The sequence below is a fragment of the Sarcophilus harrisii genome, chromosome 2 (genome assembly GCF_902635505.1).
Source record: "Sarcophilus harrisii chromosome 2, mSarHar1.11, whole genome shotgun sequence".
Classification (NCBI taxonomy): domain Eukaryota; kingdom Metazoa; phylum Chordata; class Mammalia; order Dasyuromorphia; family Dasyuridae; genus Sarcophilus; species Sarcophilus harrisii.
In genome coordinates this window covers 284,897,540-284,923,728 of record NC_045427.1, presented here as the reverse complement: position 1 = coordinate 284,923,728, position 26,189 = coordinate 284,897,540, and the positions used below count along the sequence as shown (strand labels likewise).

Below are 26,189 nucleotides of genomic sequence, written 5' to 3'. Positions count from 1 at the left end.
CAGGATCTGCCCTCCACACTTTCCCAGAATCCTTTTCAGCAGAAGTGCTCCAAAAGACCCCCAGAAGTACCAAAAGTGTTATTTTCCTCATTAGGCTCCATAGCAACCATTGACTGGGGATGGAGGGGAGCAAGCATGATTCATCTCCCCCAGCCAAGGAAACTTTTACTGGTTTTAATAACATGCAAGGCAACATATGGTCATGGCCCACACTCACACCCACCACGGCAAAAAGAGCCAAATTTTTAAGGGGGTGCTCCTTCGTTCCTAGGGAAAAATGCACTAGAAGACAACTTGAATTCACTAGGAATTCCAGAAACCTCGAAAGCCAAACCTCTTAAGTCCATGAGACTCACAAGTGGCCTGGCCAAGTCCCTAAGTTATTTATACCAATAATCCTTATATATGCATAGCATTTCATCTTTGTGGCTGGGTTTGTTTTACCCATTTACTAAAACCTGACAAGTTTATAAGAGTAAAACAATAGAAATGTAAAGAGTATAGCACCTTTCTTCAAAAAAGCACAGTATATTTTCCAGAGTTGTCTCCTCTTTGGCTTTCACAATCAGTCAACAAACCCCACAGCTCTCCAACTTCACTTCTATCATGAATCACAGAATGTCAGAGTAGGATGGCACTTCTGGGACCACATGGTCTAACCTCTCCAGGCCTGGGAGAGAAGCTCCTTTTAAAGAGCTCAAGTTCTAGATGGCAGGTGTTTTGGATTACATGGAGCCACAACCTCTCTCTCAGAAACCTCCACTCATTGCCCCCTATAGTAAATCTGCCCTCGGGGATAAAACAGAACACATCTAATATCTCTTCTATTTGACAGACCTTCAATTACTTCAAGATAATTATCATTCTGCCAAACCAGTCTTCTCCAAACTAAATACCCCAATCTCCTTCCACAGGTCTTTATATCACATGATCATTATTCAGTTTTTAGTTTAATGGCTGGTACACAGCAAGTGCTCAATAAGTGTGTATTGATTGGCTACTGTCTAATGAAAGAAGCAGCAATTAAATTTAACTAATATTAAGAGTCTACTATGTGCAAGATAATGTGTCATCCACAGAGAAAAGGAGCTGATCTGTGAATTATGAGCCCTGGATTTTAACCCCAACTCTCATTAATCTGCTATATAACTTTGGTCAAGGGCAGCTGGATGGCACACTGAATAAAGTACCAAGCCTACTGTCAGGAAGGTTCATCTTACTGAATTCAAATCTGGCCTCGGTACTTAATAGTTATGAGACCCTGGGCAAGTCACTTAAACCTGTTTGCCTCAGTTTCCTCATGTGTAAAATAAGCTAGAGAAGGAAATGGCAAACCACCCCAGTATCTTTGCCATGAAAACTTCAAATGGGGATGTGAAGAGTTAAACACTGAACAACAACAAACATTAGTTAACTTATTTAATTGGTCTTGACTTTTCATTCCTTATTTGTAAAAGGAAGAGGTTGTGCTTGCTAATCTCTAAGGTCCTATCCAATTCCAAAACTCTATGAGTCTATGATTCAAAACTAGTTTTTCTTCTTCAGTTATCATCCCCATGCCTTGCTCATTTCTACTTCTATATCTCTATTAATACCAATAATCGTTCATGCAATAAACATACTAAGACTTCCTAGGTATAGGACCCTGTGTTAGAGGAAGGAGAGAGTATGGAAGAGGCAGAAAGATACAGACATGAGCAAAATGTTAACACTGAAGAAATTTATAATCTAATATAGGATTTTTTTTTAAATTAATTTGGCCTTACATGTGTATAGTGCCTTTGCTGGACCTTAAAAGTCGTCCTTTCTGCCAATCCAACTCTGTCATACCTTTTAGAATCCCATTCAAAATTCAGCTTTTCCTAGAAGCCTCCCCTAATAAAACCCATTTTGACCATCATTACCCTACTGTGCACTCACTCTTTATTCTACTCTTATTATCCATTCTACACATTACTATCCATCTGTGATAGATTTAGTCTAATTAGAAAGCAATACTAGCTAACAGCTAGAATGTAAGCAGTGCTCCAGAGCTTGCAAAGATCTATATCCTCACAACAACCCTGATAGGTACCACTGTACATTTACAGATGGTGAAACTGAAGCAGAGATTAAATGACTTGACCAGGGTTATACAGCTGATTTTATGTTTGAGGCTGGATTTGAATCTGTCTTCCTGACTACAGGTCCAGCCCTTTATCCACTCTGACATCTAATTGCCACAATAAACTTTAAAAAGGAAAGCATGATGTGTGCTCCTTGTTTTTCATTTTTATACATACCAGAGCATCGAGTATATTAAACATTCAAAGAACATTTATAAATATACAGAAAATAGTCTATCAAAACTTGTTATTCAACTCATAATTCTCTTGAGGGATTAACAGTAATATGTTTCAATAGTGTTTCAAAGTTTACAAAAACACTTTTTTCATTACCCAGGCATCCTAGCCAAAATAGATGTGGGGTCAGAGAACAGTGGGGAAACAGTGGAAAGATTGACCACCTTGTGAGATAAAACCTCTATTATCATCCCTATTTCACTGGTAAGGAAACAGGTGAAAAATGAAATTACTTTTCCAGAGTCATAAAGTCAATAAATATTGGGGCCCAAGGCCAGTGGTCTTCCCATGATATTAAATAACAGCAAAAACTGATTCCAAAATTTGAAATAGTCTGTGCAAGAGCAATCTTCAACAAATCTAAACCTAAAGCTCAAATGTTCTGCTTTCTAGACTCTTGCTACTAGATGCTCCCTAACCCCAAGCAACAACTGAAGAACCAAAACTTGGTTTGCTTCCCCAAAGACCACCACCCTCCTCCCCACACTCCACCCTAATTCCACTTCCTGACCATCACTGAACTGAGAATTAACACAGAGATGTCTAGGGCAATATTCTCAAGGACACTTCTTTCCTCTAGCCTCAGCTTGATTTTCTGTGGTTTGTGGCTGACCCATCTGTTTTGTACAAAGGCCATATAACCCTTTTTGCCAAGGGGAATTCACTCTCTCATTTGTCACAGCTGGAGCTGGTTTCTAAACAAATCAGCAAACACCTTCCCAGCAAGAGAAAATACCTTGGCTCCTTAGAAGGGAAATGCTGGCCTCTAAACAAGTGAAACAGCTTGCCAAGCATGAGGTCACCAAGAGTAGCTTGAGGCCTCCCACATGAATTTGCTCTGAATCAGAGCAGCCAGCAACATTTCCGAAAGACCAAGTGAAATTGCTGGCTGGATGTCAGGGACACAAGGTGCTAATGCTGGCCAGTGAGACAACAGAAGAGTTGACCGCAAATTCCTTTTGCCCATTACCAGGTTGAGGACCTAGAATAATATATTACAACCAATTCAGATTGGATTTGTTTATTGAAGGTCAATGAATATTTACTGAACTACCATGATGAGCCCAGCACTATGCAACACATAATGAGACACAAAGTCTAGCTTCTTAACTTAAATGGATTTCATTCAGATGACATAAGGAGACATGCACAAAAACAAAAAACATTGAAAGGCAACAAAGAGTGAAATCTATCGTTTATTGGATAAGCATGATGGGCAAGTAACTGGCTTTTCCAAAGGTTCTGTCATTAAAGTACCAGCTCTACCAACTTTTATCAAGCTAGAATGCTTACAGTGAATGGATCGATGAGGCAGCATGACATTATGGGAAAAGAGCACTAGCCTCAGAATTAGAAAACTGAAGTGTGAGTCCCAGTTCAAACACTTACAACCTGTTGAACTCCTGAGCTTAAATTCTCTCAGCTGGGGGAAATAATAGTTTACCAACTGCCTTACAGGGCTGTTGGGAAGAAAACAAAAAGAATAAAAAAGTGAAAAGAACCAGAAAGAAGGAAAACACAACAAGCTTAGTTTTAGAAATGTACAGATAAGGTACCTTGCTTTACTGCATTTTGCTTTATTGTGCATCAAAAATAAGTGACTTTTGTAAAAAAATTAAATTGAAGGTTTGTTGGCAACTCTACATGTAACAAATCGATCAGTGCCATTTTTCTAATAGCATGTGCTCACATTGTGTCTCTGTCACATATTAATAATTAGTACAATATTTCAAACATTTTCCTTATTTATGTCATAGTAATCAGTCATCTTTAACATTATTATTATTATAATTGTTTTGGGGTACCACAAATGCCCATATGAGGTGAACTTAATCCATAAATGTTTCCTAACTATGTTTAGGGCCTTCCTTATTCCCACAGACACAATAATATTGAAATCAGACCAATTAACAATCCTACAATAATCTCTAAGCATGCAAATAAAAAGAAGAGTCAATATATGTAGCAAACATCATTGTTATCTTAATTTAAGAAATTGCCACAGCCACCCCAACCTTCAACAACCACCATCCTGACCAATCAATAGCCATAACAATAAGATAAGACTTTCTACCAGCAAAAAAATTATGACTCACTGAAGGTTAGCTTTTATTTTAGTAATAAAGTTTTTTTTTTAATTAAGGTAAGCACATTTTTTAAAAAACATAACATAATATTGCACACTTAACATACTATAGTATAATGTAAATATAAATTTTATATGTGCTGGGAAACAAAAAAATTTTCATATGACTTGCTATATTGCATTATTTCCTTTATTGAAGTGGCCTGTAGAATATGAGGTACTAATGTAAACTTTAAGAGGCTATGTAAATTATTGTTACTATTCATGTCATATTATGTTGCTAGTCACTTTAGCTTTTTTTATAATTTATATAAAATTGGCCCTTACTTAGTCCTCCTATTATTATTCTCTCCCCTCCCCTTCCCATTCTTCACTCCTTCTCTCTCTCTCTCTCTCTCTCTCTCTCTCTCTCTCTCTCTCTCTCTCTCTCTCTCTGTATCTACCTGTCTCTTTTAACAGAGCAACTTATCAAGGATTAAGTATTATAAGTAGCAGTGAAAGAAATATCAGAATGGATGACATCCTTAAAATACATGATTAGGTAGCAAAAGAGCGGTGTAGGTATAAAATGCTAAGAGGGATTAGCAGTCCACAACAGGGGAAACAGTTGGGGAAGTCTGAAAAGTCTCAGGAGGAGATAGGTCTAGAAAAATGGATAGAATTTGGATGGGCAAAGAAGGACATCTATTATTGCCAGGAGGAATGGCATGAGCAAAAATCATTCAATTCTACAAGCAATTAAGTAACTATTTTGTGCAAGTCACTACTAAACATAGAGAATACAATCATAGCTAAGGCACAGACCCTGGATCTTAACAAAGGGGCACAGACACAGATGCTAATAAAGAACACTCAAGGGAAAACAAAAAGCCAATCAATCCTATGCAAAATAGAGTTAAGATTAAAGAACAGAGGAAAGTAAATTGGAAAGTTAAATCCGACCACTTTGTTCCAACTTCCAAGGATCCTGCTATTTCCCAAGTGCCTAAAAAGTCTTCCCAAAGAATAATAAATTAAGAATATCAAACCACCTTAATTAACCTCCCCCAACCAAAGATGCCCCAAGTTGGAACAGATCCATTTCTAAATCTTCCCAAGAGAATCCTACCTCAAGCCCAATTGCTGAAACAAGCATATCTATGCATATGTCAAAGAAATTGATCATACTTATCCAATACCCTACTAATGCCACTGATATTTAAATTCTCTTTAAATCAGGAGTTCTTAACCTAGATCCCATTGGTTTTATTTTAAAATATTTTTTTGATAATTGTATTTCAATATAACTGGTTTACTTTGTAATCCTATGCATTTTATTTTATGCATTTAAAAACATTATTCTGAGAAGAGTTCAAGCTTCACCAGAATAAGCATCAGCCACAATTAAATAGTAAGTCAATTTAGTGAGAAACAGTCCTTTCTAACCTGACCTCACACCTCTTTTTAAGATCATGTGGTAAGAGGGACAAAATACATAAGCTTAGGAGTCTATAATATTTTATAAAAGAGATTTACATCCCTTGACTACAAAAGGGAGAATGAAGAACTACAGAGCAGTCAATTTCAACTTTTTACAAGAAAGAAAGAATTGAGAAAAGTTTTCCAAAAGAAAAATGCCTGCCTTAAGATTATCCTTACCTATTCATTTCACTTTTAAGAAGGCCCTTTAAGGAGAATTTCCTCCTCTAAGAAATACAAAGGTTCAAAAATAATACAATATTTACTTCTCCCTACTAGAAAATGCCAGAATGATTTTATTCCCATTCTACAATTTGGTTGCATTCTTTACAATAATCTTTGCTCCTACAGAATTCTTTGTTTCATATTTCTGAGTTACAACTACTACTTCCAACAGATCATAATGAACATATCTCAAAATCAGATTTAAATCAGAGTAATGAAATCCCTGAAAGAGGAAACTATCACTGTGGAAGCCCAATGGCTTTAAGCAAATTCAATACTGATGCGGATAAACTCTGTAAAAATCATGTGAAATAAATAATGAAACCATGTCCCCTTTAATCTGCAAAGAGAGATCAGGATTTCCCAGGTTCCAAGGAGTCTAGAGAGAGGGCCCATCCTCCCAGGATGAGATAAGCAACGTTATTCAAGGACAAATCAACTCCCATTGATCTTATGGGAAGTCACTTCCTCAATCAAGAAATTCTAAAATCTTCATTCAAGTAATTTTCATTCAATTGAGAAATCCTGGTCTGATTATTAATTCAAACCACCCCCAGATTTACTCATAAAATAGGTCTTTTGCTAATCATTCTTTGCAAAATTTTCTTCATTAAGAAAATATGCCCACTAAGGGAAAGCCTCTTAGTGAAAAATAAAACCTCCTCTTTTTGCCATAGCCTTTGGGATTATCGAATTCTTTCACTTCTGAACCAGCTTGCCAATGAACAAAAGGGACCTAATTCATTCAAGAGGAAGCGGAACTATGCCCTTTAAGATTATCACTCTGAGATTGTGTCCCCTTTTCTGATCTCAGAGATCAGGATGATTTCCCAGACTCCAAGGAGTGGGAGACTGAAGCCAAACCTTTCAGGATAAGAAAAGCAATACTATTCAGGAGCAAATCAACTCCCATAGAAATTCTAAATTCTCATTCAATTGAGGAATTCTGATCTGATTAGATGATCCCATCAAGATACCCTATATAACAGCTTCCTTCAACTAAGGTCTCTGCAGATGGCCCTAGATAGCTTGCTCAGCTGCCAGGACCCTTCTGCCCACTGAGAAAACATTCTCAATGCCAAAACTCCATTTCCCAATAGATCTTTGCTACTATAGAAGTCAGCCCATTGGTAAACTGGTTTCTATCCAACAATAAACTTTCATTTGGCAACAATAATTCGGGAATGAGTGAATTATTTTACTCTAAATCTGGAGCCAATATAAAGGGGATATTTTAACCTCTTAACCACCAGAAATTGAGAGCATTCAAACCACATCATCTTTATGGTTCCCTGACTGGGAAATCCCGAGGTCTGAACATTCAGAACATTAGGTTTTGAGCTGTTGGAGCTCTGGCAAAAGGCCTCCTTTTGTCACACTATCTTTAGAGATCGTGGACACCCAGACTAGGTTTGGGTTGCTGGAGGTGCTGGCTTGAGCAGTATTCTCCCGGGGAGAATATCTGCATTTTCTGACAAAAGGCCTCCCTTTTGTTGCTCTGTTTCTAGAGATGTTTAGACACACAAGAGGTGCTGCAAAAATTTGGGGAAAAACTAAAAGCTTTTACCTGTCCACAATGGGACAAACCACCTCTGCCTCTACAAATCCTTCCTTGAGCAGAGATATGGCTTGAGAAAAATTCCCTAACTGGAAAGCTTAAGATGCTTAGATTTTGCTGGAAGGGAATCAAACACTCCTCTAGAGACAAAGGAACCTTCCTTTGGTTCTCAAGGCACTCCTAAACACTTTTTACTCTCACCTGACCAGAATCCTGGGCCTTCCAGCTTTTCCAGAATTCTGATTTTAAGCTCTGCCCTCGGGCAGAAACTCTTGAGCCATGAGAGGAAGTGTCTCTTTCAGAAAGTTGAACATTCCTCCTCCCCCCCCCCCCCCCCCACCCACCGCCAGACCCAAGAAGAAACCTGGCCATTACTCTGGCGACCCCACCCTCTCAGGGGTCCAAGGTTGGCACTCTCTTTGATCTGTCTTCGGGAGATAAATGGAGAAACCTATAGAAGCCAAGCGTGAGCCCTCAAGCTTCTCCCACTCTGCTAGCTGTTACATACAGCTGCTGGAGTCTTTCATGACAACAATAAAGCTTTAGGTGAGGAAAAAGGTCTCAGAATTAAATCGAGATTTAGAGACATTTCTCTACTCTTAGCTGCTACACCGGGGAAGTTGAGATGGCTCAATGTCCTGCCCCCTCCTTACCCCCTTCCTCCCCCCGCAGGAGTTTGGGACTTGGTTGAGCTCCTCCTCCCTCCAGTTCCAACACAGAATCAACAGAGGAACCCTCACTATTTGGGAAGTGGCTGGGTAAGAAAATTGTTTCTTTCTCCTTTACTCTAGCTCTGCAACTCTGGTCTTTTCTCCCCCATAGAGTAGAGATTGCAGAGGAACTCAAGACTTGTTTCAGACCTCTCCTGTAACTTGATGGCTTGGTAACCTGTCATTTAAATGCTCCCATCCTGTCCCCTTATTGGGGTATTATTTAATGGAGAGACTGGGGACTCAATCTTCTACAGATGGGAGCTGAATCATTTTTTCTGCAAAAAAGCCCCATTCTTAAATGTCATCATTTCAACCCTGGAGGACACCCCACTTTTAATCTGCTTCTGAGATCTGTTTTCTCTAGGCTTCAAGCTGTGAATTCTCAACTGCCTTCTTGCCTACTGCCTGGGACACACAACACACAATCAGAAGCTTTGCTGCTGTCTTCAATTCTCATACGACCTCCTGGCTTGAACTCCCTCCTCTGCCCCCCCCCCCCCCCCCCCCCCCCCCCCCCCCCCCCATAGCTCTATGACCCTTGTCAGCTTGAAGTTGCTACATGAAGTTGAGATCTTCATCCTTTTTCCCCCAAATGAATTTGAGCTTGTGGGGAAGATAAAGGAAAGGGGGAACTGTTTCTTTTAAGATTATCACTCTAAGATTGTGTCCCCTTTTCTGATCTCAGAGATCAGGATTTCCCAGGCTCCAAAGAGTCAGGAAAGAACTTTCAGGATAAAAGAAGCAATACTATTCAGGGACAAATCAATTCCTATAGAAATTCTAAATTCTCATTCAATTGAGGAATCCTGATCTGATCAGCTGATCAGATGATCCCATCAATATACCCTATATAACAGATTCCCTCAACTAAGGTCTCTGCAGATGGCCCTAGGTAGCTTGCTCAGCTGCCAGAACCCTTCTGCCCACTGAGAAAACATTTTCGGTGCCAAAACTCCATTTCCCAATAGATCTTTGCTACTATAGAAGTCAGCCCCTTGCTAAACTGGTTTCTATCCCAACAATAAACTTTCATTTTGCAACTAATAATTCAGGAATGAGTGAATTCGTTTACTCTAAACCTGGGGCCAATCTAAAGGGAATATTTAACAGCTCTCTTATTGCCACTAACCTCTTGACCACCAGGAATTGAGAGCATTCAAACCACATCACTTTGAGTCAAAGCACTTTCACAGCCTCCCTATTTGAAGTAATCATTCTCAAATAGCAGAGGATGGACAGAGGTATAGCTGGGCCAGTGATCTTTCCACTTCCATGCAAACAGTTTAGTCCTAAACCACCGGAGTCCTCTGGAATGACAAAGCAATCACTGTATTTGCCAATGAATAAGAAAGGCCATTGAAGCACTGGATCTTTAAAAGAAAGTGAGCCTCTTTCTCATTCTTCCCACCAGAACTATCAGTATATGTGAGTGAAGTAAGCAGAACTAGAACATAATACATAATAAAGCAAGATCATGTGATGATCAACTAGCTCTTCTTCACAATATGATAATCTTGATGAGGAATATCCCTTCCCCAGGAGAGGCTGAGACTCCAAAGGGATCACAGGTCAAAAGGAAATACAGTTTCCTAAAGGAAGCACAACTTCAGTAAAGGGAACAGTTTCCCTCCCTCTTCAATCCAAGACAATTCCAATAGACTTGGGGAGGATGGAAAATGGCGTCCATATCCAGAGAGACAACTATGGAGACTGAATGCAGATTGAGGCATACTATTTTCACCTTTTTGTTTGGTTGTCTGCTTTTTCTTTCTTGTGGCTTTTTCCCTTTTGGTATGATTTTTCTTTTACAACATGACAAATATAGAAATAGTTTAAATATTTGTACATGTAAAACCTATTATCAGATGCTTACTGTTTTGGGGAGGGAAGAAGTAAGGAAGAGAGGAAGAAAAAAATGTAGAACTCAAAATCTTACAAAAATGAATGTTGAAAACTATCTTTAAGTGTAATTGGAAAAATATAATACTAGTAAGAACTATCAGCATTTATACCCAAAGGGATAGGGAAGAAAAAGTTTCTGCTTTCCTAGAAACCTGATAACTCCTTGAGTACCAGTGACAACAAAGGGCTAAACTTAGACAAATTTGCGCTTGAGTCCTTCTGTCTGCCTCTTCTGCTTTATGTTCCTTCCACAAGCAATATCAATCCCAAGATGGAAACATTCAGACTTGAAGGCAATCTTGGAAGTTTAAAGGATCTGGAGATCATGGGCCCACTTCTCAAAGCAGAGTGGTAGATAAAGAAGGCTTCTGCATTTGAGAAAATGATGACCAAGAAGAAGATGAGCCTAAGTCCTAACATAAACCAAAAGAGAATTGTTTGGACAATAGAGAGCTTAGGTGAAATGTAAAATGTCTATTCAGCAATCCCACCAATGCCAACCTTCTGTTTTAGTAGTTCTGAGTCTCAACTTCTTAGAATATGGCAAGTTATAAGTTACTAAATCCTGCTTTAAGTCTTTCTATTAATGTATACTTGTGAGTCTTGTCTACACTGAGTACTTCTTTGTGTTAAGGAAATATCCATTTCATATTTAATTCATTTTTATACACTAAGTTCCTTTCTACTTTCTTCCTTATGGAAGATCAGACATAAGTCAAACATAATCTATAAGTGATTTTTCTACAGGCTGCCAGAACAAGCACATAAAGAGTCAAAGACTACAAGTCAAAGAGCTTGATTACCTGAAAGAAAAATGAAGAAATTAAATCTGGTCACCACATACTTGAGTCTATAGCAGAAGGTTTCTTAGTGAAGAGGGAGACAGCCCAGCACCTTGGACTCTTAAGTCTAGAATACAGACCATATCCTTATATTTATAAATAAATAACTGAAAATAAATCATAACATGTAATAGTGAGAACTATGTGTTAAGCCTATACTTCAATCTCAAAATATCTACTCCCTCATTGTTTCATCTACTAGCACCTCAAGGACTGTAGAAAGTCATAGTTCTTCGACCATGTTATATACTAATCAAGGCAAGGCCTCCTTCCTAAGAAGAAAAAAAAGTTTAGAATGTAAATCTTTCTATTCAGTCTCCTTCCTATACTATCTTCTCTCTCCAATCCAGCTACATCCTAGTTACTACATCAAGTCCAATTAAGTCATTTCTAGCTCAAAAAAACATCCATCGGTCCATAATGCATGTCAATTAGTCAATCACTTATTAAGCAGCTGCTATGTGCAAGGAATATAAAGAGAAATAACAAAAGACAGTCCTTGCTCTCAAGGAGCTCATACTCTAATGAGGAAGACAATAGGAAATAACTATGTAGGAAAAAAAGTTGTAAAGGATTAAATGGAAATGTGTCTGTGTGTGAAAGACAAAGAAAGAGCACATTTGCATAAAGAAGGATCAAGTAAAGCTCCCAGAAGAAGATGGGAAGCCAAAAGGCAAAGAGGAGGAGAAACTACCAGTGAAAAAGCCCCAAGTTAACTATGTCCTGTGCAGGAACAGCAAGGAAGCCAATGAATAACAGAGTGCACATAAAATGAAATAAAAAGCAAAATTCTTGTCTTCTCATATAAGACCCTCTACAATCTACCTTTCATGATATGTTTTACCTTCAAGTACTCTTCAAACCTTTCAAATTGGGACTACTTAAGATCATAGGTTTTAGACCTGGAGGAGACCTTAGGAATTATATAGTCCGCACCCCCTCATTTTTCAGATGAGAAAATAGAAGTTCAAGAAAAGAGAACTGGCTTTCCACTTTGACAGAGATTCCACTATCAGTCATAAGTCTCTAAAAAGTGAAAATTGAGAAAAGGCCCATACAAACCAAAATTACTACCTTCTATTCTAGCAAAGAACTGAGAACAAAGAGTAAATCTATCAATGAATATTTATTAAATACAGTATATGCGAGGCACCATGCTAAGAAAGTGGACAAAGAAAAAGCAACCCAACTCTCTAACTTCAAGGAACTAACATTCTCAATGGGGAGACATATATACGTATATATCTACGTACATATGTGTATATCTATACAAAAGGTATAGCAGAGGAATAGCAGAGAATGAGAACGAAGGAACAGAGAACAGGAAAAGTCACTGCAGGTGACACAAACTGGATCCTGAAAGAAATTCAGGATTCTAAGAGAACAGAGAGATGAGTTCAAAGGTACTAAGACTAGAGATGGAGCCTCATTTATGAAGAATGGCAAGACAGTCTAGCAGGGCAGAAAGTAAAGTGCAAGACGTCAAGAAGATGAGTAATGAGGCTGTAAAATACTTTAGGATGTGGGAGCCACAAAAATTTATTAAATGAGTGGTTCTTTACCTTAAGAACATCATTTTAGTAGCTGAGTGATAGGATTGGAGTGAGGAGAAACTTGAGACATGGTGGTAGAACAGAAGGCTAATTCAACAATCTAATTAAAAAAATGGTGAAGGTCTCACCTGGAATGGTACCTATGTGAAGAATGGCAGGTAAGAAGTGCAGGACAACACAGTGGCAGAGATCCTGGAAGGAGGCTGATGCCCTCAACAGTATTAACAAAGTTCAGAAGAGGAGAGATCAGGAGGAGAAGAAAAGAATACAGGTATCCTAAAAGTCTTAGAATAGTTTTAAGTGATTTAGCCTTTAAACTGCCCTAAGACTTTTGGAACACTCTGTATAGTGAGTTCTCTTTTGGACATGCTGAATCTGGAACACCTATAGGACATCCAGCTCAAAAATGTCCAACAGGTAAAACTGAAGCTCAAGAAAAAATATTAGAGTTTTCTGCATGAAGATAATAACTAAACCTAAGGATGTCATAATCCACACACTGAATCCTTAATGAGGTTGGGGGAAAACAAAACCTGAAAAGTATTACCTCCTCAAACCCTACCTAGCTTGGCTCAGTAAAAAGAAGACTGACTATTCAGATTATTATTACTTGAGAACCCTGAAACAGGACACCTCTACTCCATGGGCCACATGTAAAATGAGAGGATGAAGTAAATGGCTTCTGAGATGTTTCCATCTTATGATCTGTTGTCTGTGAAGTTCTTCAAGGCTCCATTCAGGAGCACTTTCTCCTGAAGCCCTGCTTGACCCCCTTAACCAAGCCTCTTTGGGACTGTCACTCCATTTGTCAAATGAAAGGGGATGAACTTGATGAATTCTAAGATCCCTTCCAGCTTTAAATTTATGATTCTTTAAGACAGCTACCCATTTTTTAAAAAAAATTTAACACTATCAGTAGTATCTCTAATTTGTACTTAACACATTACATTGTATCACATCCATTAGTATGCATATTCAATCCCTGGGCAAGTAGTACTATCAATCATTTCTTTGTGTCCTACTCTCAGTAGGTTTATTTTCTACTTAATAAAAACAGGATTAAATTTTAAGCAATGATTCATAAGTTTCTTATTTGTGTTACACACACACACACACCACACACACACATATACATAAAACAGCCTGCTTAAACCTACCAAATGTTTCTCCATTGCCCTCTGTATGATCCTCATTTTTAACTCTTTAAAGACTAATGCTCAATGACTCAAAACCATATAACACTGGTTTCTAGAACATTAAATACTAGAAAAATGTGTCATGGGTCCTGTGAGAAGTTTGGATTATTAAATGAGTTTCACAAGCTTTTGAAGGTAATCTAGCCCAGTTTCCTCCTGGTTAATTTTGGATCCAACTCATTAGCCATTTTTACTGTGTCCAAAACTTATATACTAATGAACAGCACTACAGTTGTCCATTCATCTTCATTTTATAATCTGGCATTGGACATTCTTTTTCCTGTGTAGAAACTAGGCCTGTTCTGAGTAGCTACAAACTCTGAAGAAATGGAGAAAAGGATGCTATTAAGAAAATATTTGATGGAAAAAGAAAAACTGGTAAGATTGCCAGAGAGCCTGAAGACCAATCAAGAGAAATTGAGGAAACTCTCTAGCAGGTGGATGGCCTTTGGTGAATCTATGGGAGGACATGAAAAAGAATTAAACATGGGCAGGCATAAAGAAGTTTCAATTTATATTGTTGGATGGACCATGTAAATCAATAAAATCATGAATTCATCTACATGTCTTATCTACTACTCACAAATTACTAGAGGAAAATAAAAACAAAGAAACCAAATCAGTCTTAATATCTATACAACATATTAAGGGAAAAATCTGTTTCTTTTCAGTAATAAGAAAACCTCTCCAACTGAGAACTTGTGAAATGGCCAACCTCCATACTCCTGAAGTACCCAGACAAGGAAGAGGAAGTAGTAGTAATCTTACTGTTTTGTTTTGTTTTTTACAGGAAGCTGAAGTGGCGACTATTTATGAAAAGGGGATAAGGAATCCTGATTCATACAAAGTAAGACCAGAACTGAGGGGGGATAGCCACACCAAGAGACTCTCTGGAAGTACATGATCTTCTCCATCCTATCCTTTTTTCCTTGAACTACAGTGAGGAGGGCAGCACACTCGAGAGTCATGAGACGTGGGTTTTAGTCTTACCTAGTGTCCAGGTAACCATATAAGTGACCTTAAGCAGGCAATCTAATCTTTCTGGCTCTTGGTTTCCTTAGCTATAAATGGTATTGGAATAAAATAATCTAGATCTTTTAGTTTTAACACAAGAACAATATCCAGAGTATAAAGACCAACTCTGAAGACCTCCCTTTCTTCCTGTCTAAAATAGGGTGATAACGCTTGTATAGTGTACACAAAAGGCTGTTGTGAGATAGACATTTTTGAAAATTTCCAATCACTACACAGATGTGTATTGTTAATACTCTTCCATAATTTCAAAGGTTGGTGACCCTCTCAAAGCAGTGAGCCAAAGCAGCAGCAGCAGACTGGAATAGAGTCCCAGGGCCATCTTTAGCAAGCATGCCTTAAGGCCGTCAATCCCTGCTCTAGTCAATTAACTTCAAGTGCTTTTCAGTCTTTATCCACTCTTTAATTTTCCTTATCTCCAATCAACTATAAATTACTTTTAGTCTTTTATACAATACTGTTTTGAAAAAATGGGGTTGGGGTAAGAAAATTATAAGGGTCAATGAACCAGCAAGGGAACTCAGAGTTATCATTTAAAATGGATTCCATTTTTCAAGTTTGTAAGTGTCCTTTTCGGTACCTATCTAAATCTTGGTAAAAATTATTCTAAATAACTTGTTTCAAACATAGTGAAGATAAAGCAAAATGTTCTGACAGCCTTAGAAGATCATTAGAGATGCACTAGTAAGAATTAAGTGATACAGATGGAGCAATACAATCCATTCCCACTAAAAGTAAGTTACAAATGCTGTTTTGAAGGGTAACATATATTAATAGCTTCTTCAAATGCAACAGTATTCATTTATTTAAGACAACAGTGAAATTAGCAACTTTAAATCCCTTTACCTTATTTTAAATTGCAAGTGATTAGAGATTAAATATTGTTTCAAACGAAAGAGGCCTCAGTCTGATGGTTAGTTCACACCTACTATTTACTGAAAAAGTTGGAAAGAAGTATTGCCATCTGAGTCGTGCCTCTTATTTTTCTGCTTTTGCCTCATAACCTCCTCCTTCTATCACTAGCTTCTCTCTAAGTATAGCTTTTATTTAATTGGTGGGATGGGAGTGGTTTGGTTTCTTTTGTCTTTTTTTTTTTAAATCTTACTAACAATCTCTTTGATCTTTTCAAGTCCCTGTGTGTGATCTTTTACCATCAAAGTAAAGATTTACCAGGCAGCCCAAATACGGCCCCTGAAACACACTAACCAACATATACAAACACAAAGACACCAAGAAGAACTTTCCCTCCCCATCAGTCTTGGTTAAAGGGGCTACAATCACAGTAAAAATGGAAATCTACAGATAAAAGATTTGCCTTGGGATTATATTTGGCCCTCTTTCACTGCTTTAGACCTCTGCCTGGATCTGTTAATGAAGAAGTCAAGTGATTTAGGGTAAATTCTTCATATTAAAAAAGACTACTATAAAGGAAGTCAGAAGATCTTAAATCTCAAACCAGCTATGACAAACTACTAGATGTAAAGAATTCTGCAAATTACTTAAACATCTTAGGGTTACACTTTCCCCACCTGGAAGATGGGAATAATACTTACATTAGCTACCTCTCTCAGAGTTTCTATGAGAGAAGTGTAAAATTTTAAATACTGTGGAATTGTGATTTATCATTATGGCATGATTAAATGATTAATTGTGTCTTCTCTGTGTTTGGACTCCAAGTCTAAGGCTTATTCCAGTACATACTAGATTCACTGCCTCCTGGGTGAACTCAGGGAAGACAAAAGTTCTCTGGGCCTCAGGAAGTCTACCTGTAAAATAGGAAGAGTAGAGCTGAGGATCACTAAGATCCCTTCCATAATTCTATGATCCTCTCCTCTCCCTAAGATGAAGAAAATGTATAGAATGATGCCAGTGGGGAGAAGAGAAGGCAAAAAAATCAGTTAAGCCACAGCCAAGAATATCAACCAGACTAATAGATAAGGTGCCAGAAGCTTCTAAGCCCAATGGCTGGGTTGCTTTCAGTGGAAATGTCATGGCTCAGGGGTCAGAAGAACCAAGCTCTTCTACTTAAAACCCTTGGGATTCTCAGCAAGTCACTCTTGAGCCCAGTCTCATCGGGAAAAGAGAAATAACAATCCCTGTCTTGCTTACCTAAAGGGACAGATTAAATGAGATCACAAATGTGAAAGTGCTCCATGCAATGTAAAATAGTCTTATGTGACTGTGACAGTGAAGTAAGACACACAAACAAGCACTCCCACAACTTTGTTTTAAACTAACCTACTGGGCTTCTAACTTCCCACCCCTCCCCCTTCTACAGTCACAGCCACATTGACACCTTAACTACAAAAATGGCCCCATGGAGCAGCACAAGTGAGAGTGGATGAAACCTCGGTCCCAGTCGGGAAAAATGTACCACAATTTGGAAGGAACTATGTCTTCAGACATAGGGCACTGGCACTAGGCCTTGGTTGGGAGAGATGCCGATGTTCAGAGGGTATCCTTTAGAACTCTCTACCATTTTAAGTCCTGAAAAGACAGGGAAAAAGAAATGGACGGACCTGTCTTTTCCTAATGTACTACTGTCATGTGCTAACAAAAAAACTCTGACTTGCAAATATTGGCAATATTTCTTTCATAAGCAATTATGACCACGTAGAGCTTTGCACTGGAATTGAACTGTCAAGCCAGTACTGTTTCTATATAGTTCAAGTTTAAATTCAATTAACTTTTAAGTAAATCATCAACACAAATACACACCAAACTTGCCATTTTTCTACTAAATCCACAATGTGACTCCCTCCATACACCAACCTCAACTCTTGTGCAAACACACCATAAATCTTGATTATAACTTGTTTGTCCATAGTTGCCTGCATATTGTCTTGCCCTATTAGATTGGGAACTCCTGGAGAACTGACCTTTGTCTTTCTTTGTCTGCCTAGCACTTAGCACAATGCTTGGAATGTAGTCAGCACTTAATAAATGCTTACTGATACTCAATTTTTCAAAGCCACATAAGTGGCTTATATTATATTAGTTGTCCTAAGACTCTCTGTCCATTTTCTCTCTCCACAGCCTTGATACAAATATCTCCTGACTTCTTTAGCTTCCCATATACAAACTCTGTAATGTCTCATAGTACAAACTCTACTCCTGCAAAATAAGCAGCACTCCTTTCCAAGTACATATCTTTATTCCCTGTGACCTTCAGAAATAAAGTCTAGCCTCTTCATACACGTACTGTAATTCCCTGTAATCCTCACAGACGTTCCTTGACTCCCACTGACATTCCTTTGCTTCAGACATGCAACCATCCCTCCCCATGACCCACTCCCAGGAATACAACCCTAGCTGCCTATAATCTTGTACCATGCACATATCCTGATTCAGTGACTCTCCTATGTAATGTCATATACATACTGACTCTAGTTAGTACCTAGCCTATAAAATACCTATTATAAATATACTAATTTTCTGTGAAATTCTATGTCTATAACCTGTACATACTCAAGGTTTCTAGAAGATACATACAAGTCTTAACTTGTTCTGTCTCCTATGTAAAGGTCCTGACTCCCTGTAATTATCAGATACACATCCTGACTTCCTAACAACCTATAACCCCTATATAAAAAACCTACAGACTGTCTATGATCTTTAAATATGTTGCCTCATGAGTCTCTGCTTTGCTGGTGACTCCATCCCCATCTCAAGCATACACCCTTCATGTACACATACCCTGACCTCTCAGTGGCCTTCTCTCTCTATATGTGTATGTGTGTAAAACATTGACTTCCCAGTAACCTTCATAAACACTCAAAGTTACCACTGAGCAATACCCTGATTTCCCAGTGACCTCCATGGTCCCTAAATAGACAGTATGTATCTTTATGAAGTTCAAACATGAATTTTTAGTGGAACCAGAATATAAAATTTGTGAACAGCCTAATTTCCCATGCAAACTCTCTACCAGTAGACTCCATGCATAATTTCATTATATACATGTTATGTATATTTATTGTGTATCTAATTTCTATTTTAATATATTTAACATCTACTGGTCATCCTGCCATCTGGGGGAGGGGATGGGGGGAAAGAGGTGAAAAATTGGAACAAGAGGTTTGGCAATTGTTAATGCTGTAAAGTTACCCATTCATATCTCCTGTAAATAAAAGGCTATTAAATAAAAATAAAAATAAAAAATAAAGCACATAGAATGGCATTAGAAAAGCTATTAGAGAAGAATCCTTGATAACTAAAGAAGAACTGGACCAGACTGTGTTAAGATTGGTAAGAGGGTAAACCTTCCATATATTAAGAATACTTGAACATGGACTCCTTCTATTCTAAGAATTAATTTTATCTTGACTTGTTCAATATCTCAGATATTACCTCTTATACTATTTAAATGATATTTTCTAATAAAAAAAATTATATACATGTTACCCATGCAAATAATGTGAATGCACAGTTGTGCTCTATCACAGATACAGTTGGACATCTACATGTGTCATGCACAAGCCTAGATTTCCAATGATCTCCATGTCTCTGTCTCTAAGTGATCCCTCACTCCCTACTCCCCACATACATATTAAGAATCAGAGCATCTGAGTTGGAAGAGACTCAAAATATTAAAAAGTTTTTGGGGGGTTTCAAACTTCAATCTATGTCTCCCTACCCATTCCTAGCTCCACCTTCTGGGGCCAAGTAGAACAAATCTGATTGCTCCTCCACATGACAGCCTTTCCGATCCTCGAAGCCAGTTTTTATGTCCCTCTAAGGCACCCCCAGTCCTCTCTTCTTCAGGATAAACACTCCTACTTCATCCGGTGGATCCTCCTATACCATACTCTCTCATTCCCTTACCGACCCGTCTGCACATTTATGGTAAAGAGCTTTTGAATCTAAAATAGGAGACCCAGCACCAAAATATAAAAGACTCCCTGTAACACTCAAACGCACTCCCCTGTTTCCCGAGATCCCATGCTCGCGCTCTGGGACCTCTTCTTATACACATTGCAGGACTTCCTTTAACTCCCTCACAAATGCACTCCTTGTCTCCCTGTGCCACATTTGAACGCTCCTGGACTCCCTGTGATTTCTATGCACACCCCCAAGATACCCTTGCTCAAAGCCCTAGGCTCCCGGTGCCCACCTCCTCAGCACACTTTCTGGGTGTCACACAGCCTTTGGTTCCCAGCGACCCCCGAGCACTCCTGGCTGCACACGCTCCCAGTGACTCCTACAATGCGCCCTCCCTGCCCCCCGTGCACACAGCGCGCACCTCCCCGTCTCCTTGGGTGACCCCTCACGCACACATTCTCCACCCCCCGTGCCCTCCCCTCATGCAAGCCCCCGTCCTTCTCCCCTGCTCTTCTCCCCTGCTCCCGCGGCAGACCCCTCCAGGTGTGTAGCGCCCCCGTTCGCTGTAACCCACGCCCGCCGTCTCCCTATGCGACCCTCCCTGTACACACCGCTCGCTCCTCTGCGACCTCCTGTGACTTCCACGCACACGCTCCCCGGCCCCCTAGATGACCCCGCGCACACACCCCTATGTGACCCCCGCCATGACCCGTACCCCTCCCTCCCCCACGGCAGCGCGCCCCCCTCCCCCGCCCCCAGGCTCTCCCCGTTCCCGCCCGCTCGCCGACCTCGGGCGCGGCTGGGCCCTCCCGGGCCTGGGCTGAGGGGCCTCCCCGCCGGCCCGGCCCGGCCCGGCCCCGGCCCCCCGCCCGCAGCCGCACCGTTGGCGATGAGCTTGGCCGACAGCTGCTTGCAGAGCTCGGGGATCCGCTCCCACTGGCACTCGGAGCGGCAGCGCTCGATCTCCGTCTCCAGCCGCGAGCCCGCCTTCTTAGTCGCCATCTCGGGCGTCGGGCCTCGGGTCCCGGGCTCCCCGGCCCCGCAGGCCCAGACGCCGCCGCCGCCGCCGCCGCCGCCGCGGGCTCCGGCTCCCGCTCCGGGTTCCCGGCTCCGCGGCGTAACGGGAGCTGAGCGGAGCGCGGGGGGGGGAAGGGGGGGGCGGGGGCGGGCGGGGAGCTCGGCGGCGGCGGCGGCCCAGACAGCGACCCCTGCCGGCCAGGGGCGGGAGCGCAGCGGCCGCCGAGACCCCTCGGGGCGCCTGAGCTGAGGAAGGAGGAGGTCCCGGGACTGGAGACTGGGACGGCCAAGCAGGGGAGGGCGGGAAGGAGAGAGGTCAAAGGGGCGGGGGTGGCGGGAGGGCCTCTGCTGTAGCGTTCCTCCCCACACGGGTTCTTAACCTACAGTCCAAAGGTCGTGCTTAATGTACCAATTTAGATTGGGGAGTTGGGGAGTAAGGAGGAAAAAGGAACGCTAACTATTTTAAAATTATTTTGCTAAGTTGATCTTAATAAAACTGGTTTCCTTTGCATTCCTCTGTATTTTAATTTGTGCATTTAAAAACACTCCGGGAGAAGGGGTCCCTAAGTTTCACCGAATTGCCTAAAGGTTCGTGACGCCATCAGTCAACAGTTATTAAGCACCTAGTGTGTACCAAGCGGGGGCAGCGGAGTCATTCAGCTGAATGAGGGCGTGGACCTGGAGTCAGGGTTCAGATTCCGCTCCCACTTAGTAGTCTTGTGTGACCCTGAGCTAAGCACTTAATTACTGTTTGCCTTAATTCGTTGGAGAAGGCAATGGCAACGCTCCAGCATCTTTGCCAAGCAATCAGCTCGGAGAGCGTGGTCTGAGGGGCCATGAAGAGTTGGCCGGTACTGAACAGCGGCAGCACGGTGCACCGAGAAGCCCTCAAGCAAGCTGCTATCAATGGGGAAGACAACGGTCTGCTTCAACTCAATAAACACGAACGTCTGCTGTGTGCCAGTGGGGTGTTTTGGGGTGTCCAGGGCAAGAAAACAGTATGGTTCAATTCAATAAGCTCGAATTAAATATCTACTATGTGCTAGCGGGGTGTTTTGGGGTGACCAGGGCAAGAAAACAGTCTGGTTCAATTCAATAAGCTCGAATTAAACATCTACTATGTGCTAGTGGGGTGTTTTGGGGTGTCAGGGCAAGAAAACAGTCTGGTTCAACTCAATAAACACAAATTAAGCATCTACTATGTTCTAGTGGAGTGTTTTGGGGTGACCAGGGCAAGAAAACAGTCTGGTTCAATTCAATAAGCTCGAATTAAACATCTACTATGTGCTAGTGGGGTGTTTTGGGGTATCCAGGGCAAGACAATAGTCTGGTTCAACTCAATAAACACAAATTAAGCATCTACTATGTTCTAGTGGAGTGTTTTGGGGTAACCAGGGCAAGAAAACAGTCTGGTTCAATTCAATAAGCTCGAATTAAACATCTACTATGTGCTAGTGGGGTGTTTTGGGGTGTCTAGGGCTTGCCAATCCTTTTCATCCATCTTTGGTGTCCACCTGTTTCCCAGCGCTCACCTGTGACTATAGCATGCACAGACACCATATTCTGTTAAACCATCTTGGCTAAAGCCAGTTGAGGCTAACTTGACAGATCCCAAACCCATCAGTGAATTATAGGGGGATATATGAAGACTTCCTCCAATAGGATGGACAGATGAGAACAACTTGTTCTAAGGGCAAGGAAGGCCGTTTAAATAGGTGCTATGAAGAGCTTAGAGCTTTGTCATCTGCTGTCTCCTAGACCACCTCCAATTGTCTTAACTTTTTCCTGCCAGTGGACCTTCCAAGCCTTTGCAAGAGGGAGCAGGGCTGCTGATTTTGTGCAACTCTGCCTCAATTAAATACAATTCACAAAAAAATCAAGACATCACCTAATGATACCATCAGTCTCTGAAACAAAGATTGAACAACCTATGTGCTAGGCACTGAGCAAAGTTAAAGAAGCAAAAGCTGTTTTTTGTCCTCAAGGAGCTTACAATCTAATAGGGAAGACAGCATACAAATGAAGCTACATACTGGATAAAACAGGAAATAGTTAACAGAGGGAAGGCACTAGCTTTAGTTTTTTAAAAAAAGGCCAAGAACTCCAGCTCCCAATTATCTGAGAACTAGGAAGAGGAATTGGGTTGAATTCATAATTCAATTCAAAGCAATAGATGTACTATAGCAAAGACATCTACTTTGTCAATAGTAAGACAAATGTCAATCCCAATCCTGAAGTTAATGAGTCAGTCAACTAGAAGTTATTTAAAGTCTACTATCTATCAGGTATAGTGCTAGTTCTAGGACCTATTGGTGAAGAAGAGAGAAAATAAGTTTTCCAATTCAACTCCAATCTGATCCAAATTACATTTTTTTAAAGCTAGATAACAAAGACAAAATGCAATTTTTATAAAGAAAGAAGAAAGGAATCAAGATTTTGAGTCATGAGACAAATTCCAATCCAGGTTCTAACACTTAATAGTCATTTAATCAACACCTCTGGGTCTACAGTTACCTGAATTGTAAAAACAGGGTCAGTAATTATATACTTCATTTTTCTCACAGGCTATATCATTTAAATGTTAAATGTTAAAATGAAATGTTATAAATGTTAAAAAAAAAATACACCTTTGGGTGATTTGTTTTCATATACAGTAAAATGGCATGAACACAATATTATCTGCTATCCAAGGGGAAAGGAGACTGGACTTGAGGGAATTGGGGAAGACTTCAGTCAGGAGAGAATCTTTGAATTGGGAATTGAAAAGATCTTAATAGGCAAAAATGGAAAAAGGAGATGAGTGTGAGGAGAGAGATTTCTTAAGCAAAGATGACATCATGAAAGATTCAAGTATGATAAAGAGCAGGATAAATCTATGGAACAGTGAATTTGGCAAGAATAAATTGGTCCTGGCAGAGCTGGCACAGGGCATAGATATGGTAGACTGCAACAGTCACAAGAGGTAGATATCCCACGCTAGTCACTATTCCTATAGATAATTGAAGCATCGTATTTTCTCCTTTTTTTGTTTTTTCTTTCTTATGATTTTTTTCCTCTTTTACTATGATTTTTCTTGCACAGCATTACAGATATGGAGATGTGTTAAAGAAAATAGACATTTAATCTATATCAGATTACTTATCTTGGGAAGAGAGAAGGAAGAGGAAGAAGGGAGAAAAATTGGAGCACAAAATCTCAAAAAAAATAATACTGAAAACTATCTTTACATGTCTTTGTAAAAATAAAATACTATTGAAAATCAAAGTAAATAAAAATGTAATTTCTAAACCCAAGAGGGGTTCCAGACACATAGTATGGCTATTTAGTCGTTTCAGTTGTGTACAACTTTTAGTGACTTGCCATTTCCTTCTTTAGCTCATTTTACAGATTACTGCGCCACCTAATTAGCTCCATCCACCCATCCCATCTCAACCCCAGTCCTAGCTTCAGATATATACCACCTTCCTATATAGGAATATAGGAATCATTAGGAATGGGTGGTTCTGCATTTTTTCCATTAGCACACCATATAAATATAAAACAGCCCCATATTTGGAAAGGCAAGGGGGAGAAATTTGGGAAGATGTTTAGACGAGAAGCTTTACAAGTTTAAGCACTTAACTTCTCTTCCATTTTCATGATAGTCAATGAACCATATGACCACAGTGTCCTGTTTCAGCAAATGTGGAGGGGCCACTTGACAGGGCTATAAAATTCCAAATGTGAAATGAAGACAGAGCCCTAGATCTCCTATTTTTCAAAATAATATTGAGAAATATGTTCCTTACATATTTTTACAGTCAAAGGTTCTGATAAAGGCCTCATTTCCAAAATATATAGAGAATTAACTCTAATTTATAAAAAATCAAGCCATTCTCCAATTGAAAAATGGTCAAAGGATATGAACAGACAATTCTCAGATGAAGAAATTGAAACTATTTCTAGTCATATGAAAAGATGCTCCAAGTCATTATTCATCAGAGAAATGCAAATTAAGACAACTCTAAGATACCACTACACACCTGTCAGATTGGCTAAGATGACAGGAAAAAATAATGATGATTGTTGGAGGGGATGCGGGAAAACAGGGACATTGATGCATTGTTGGTGGAGTTGTGAACGAATCCAACCATTTTGGAGAGTAGTTTGGAACTATGCTCAAAAAGTTATCAAACTGTGCATACCCTTTGATCCAGCAGTGTTACTACTGGGATTATATCCCAAAGAGATTATAAAGAAGGGAAAGGGACCTGTATGTGCACGAATGTTTGTGGCAGCCCTCTTTGTAGTGGCTAGAAACTGGAAACTGAATGGATGTCCATCAGTTGGAGAATGGCTGAATAAATTGTGGTATATGAATGTTATGGAATATTACTGTTCTGTAAGAAATGACCAACAGGATGATTTCAGAAAGGCCTGAGAGACTTAACTAACTGATGCTGAGTGAAATGAGCAGGACCAGGAGATCATTATATACTTCAACAACAATACTATATGATGACCAGTTCTGATGGACCTGGCCATCCTCAGCAACGAGATCAACCAAATCATTTCCAATGGAGCAGTAATGAACTGAACCAGCTACGCCCAGAGAAAGAACTCTGGGAGATGACTAAAAGCCATTACATTGAATTCCCAATCCCTATATTTATGCCCACCTGCATTTTTGATTTCCTTCACAAGCTAATTGTACAATATTTCAGAGTCTGATTCTTTTTGTACAGCAAAATAATGTTTTGGTCATGTATACTTATTGTGTATCTAACTTATATTTTAATGTATTTAACATCTACTGGTCATCCTGCCATCTAGGGGAGAGGGTGGGGGGTAAGAGGTGAAAAATTGGAACAAGAGGTTTGGCAATTGTTAACGCTGTAAAGTTACCCATGCATATAACCTGTAAATAAAAGGCTATTAAAAAAAAGAGAGAGAGAGAAATATGTTGCTTGTAGCTAAATTATGAATCTAGCCTCTGGGGGTGGGGCTAATTTCTTTACACTGCCATTCATATCCTGAGTCTAGCAATTATCAGAGTCCAGATAGAATTTAATGAGACTATTTGTCCAAAGAGTTGATCGGAATGCCAGAAAGTGGACAATTCAGATATTATGCTCCTTTGATGGATAATGGTTATATCACTGCCTTTGTGTTAGCATTAAGGAAGACAGTATATAAGCTGTTCTACACTGCATAACCCACCTACAGTGACCCTAGCAACAATGTGTAAAAACAAAGTATCAGGCACAATCCCCACTCTACAATGTCATTTGAATGTCAAAGCAATGCTGGGGTTCCAATGTTAGCCCAGAACACAATGGAAGTAGCTCATGTGAATGAAGATGACACTGACAAAGATAACCCTTCAAGGGAAATACAATAAGATTTTGACTTTGCTTATTTAATTGAGCAAAATGGGAATGGAAATGTTAGAAAATAACTAAAAT

The 26,189-nt window shown here is 39.9% G+C and overlaps 1 protein-coding gene across 7 annotated transcripts in view; it reads right to left on the bottom strand.

Annotated features, from left to right (window-relative positions):
• Positions 1–20,820, bottom strand: part of TTC7B (tetratricopeptide repeat domain 7B) — a 310,918-nt gene extending 290,098 nt beyond the window's left edge. For 2 of the 7 annotated variants that reach the window (XM_031952354.1, XM_031952353.1), the window contains exon 1: positions 20,610–20,816. In XM_031952354.1, coding sequence (XP_031808214.1) covers positions 20,610–20,730 — 121 coding nt within the window. In that variant the 5' untranslated portion in view covers positions 20,731–20,816. Of the gene's footprint in view, positions 1–20,609 lie in introns of all 7 variants that reach the window. The other 5 variants (XM_031952351.1, XM_031952352.1, XM_031952356.1 and 2 more) reach the window with 5 other exon arrangements.
• Between the last annotated feature and the right edge of the window lie 5,369 nt (positions 20,821–26,189).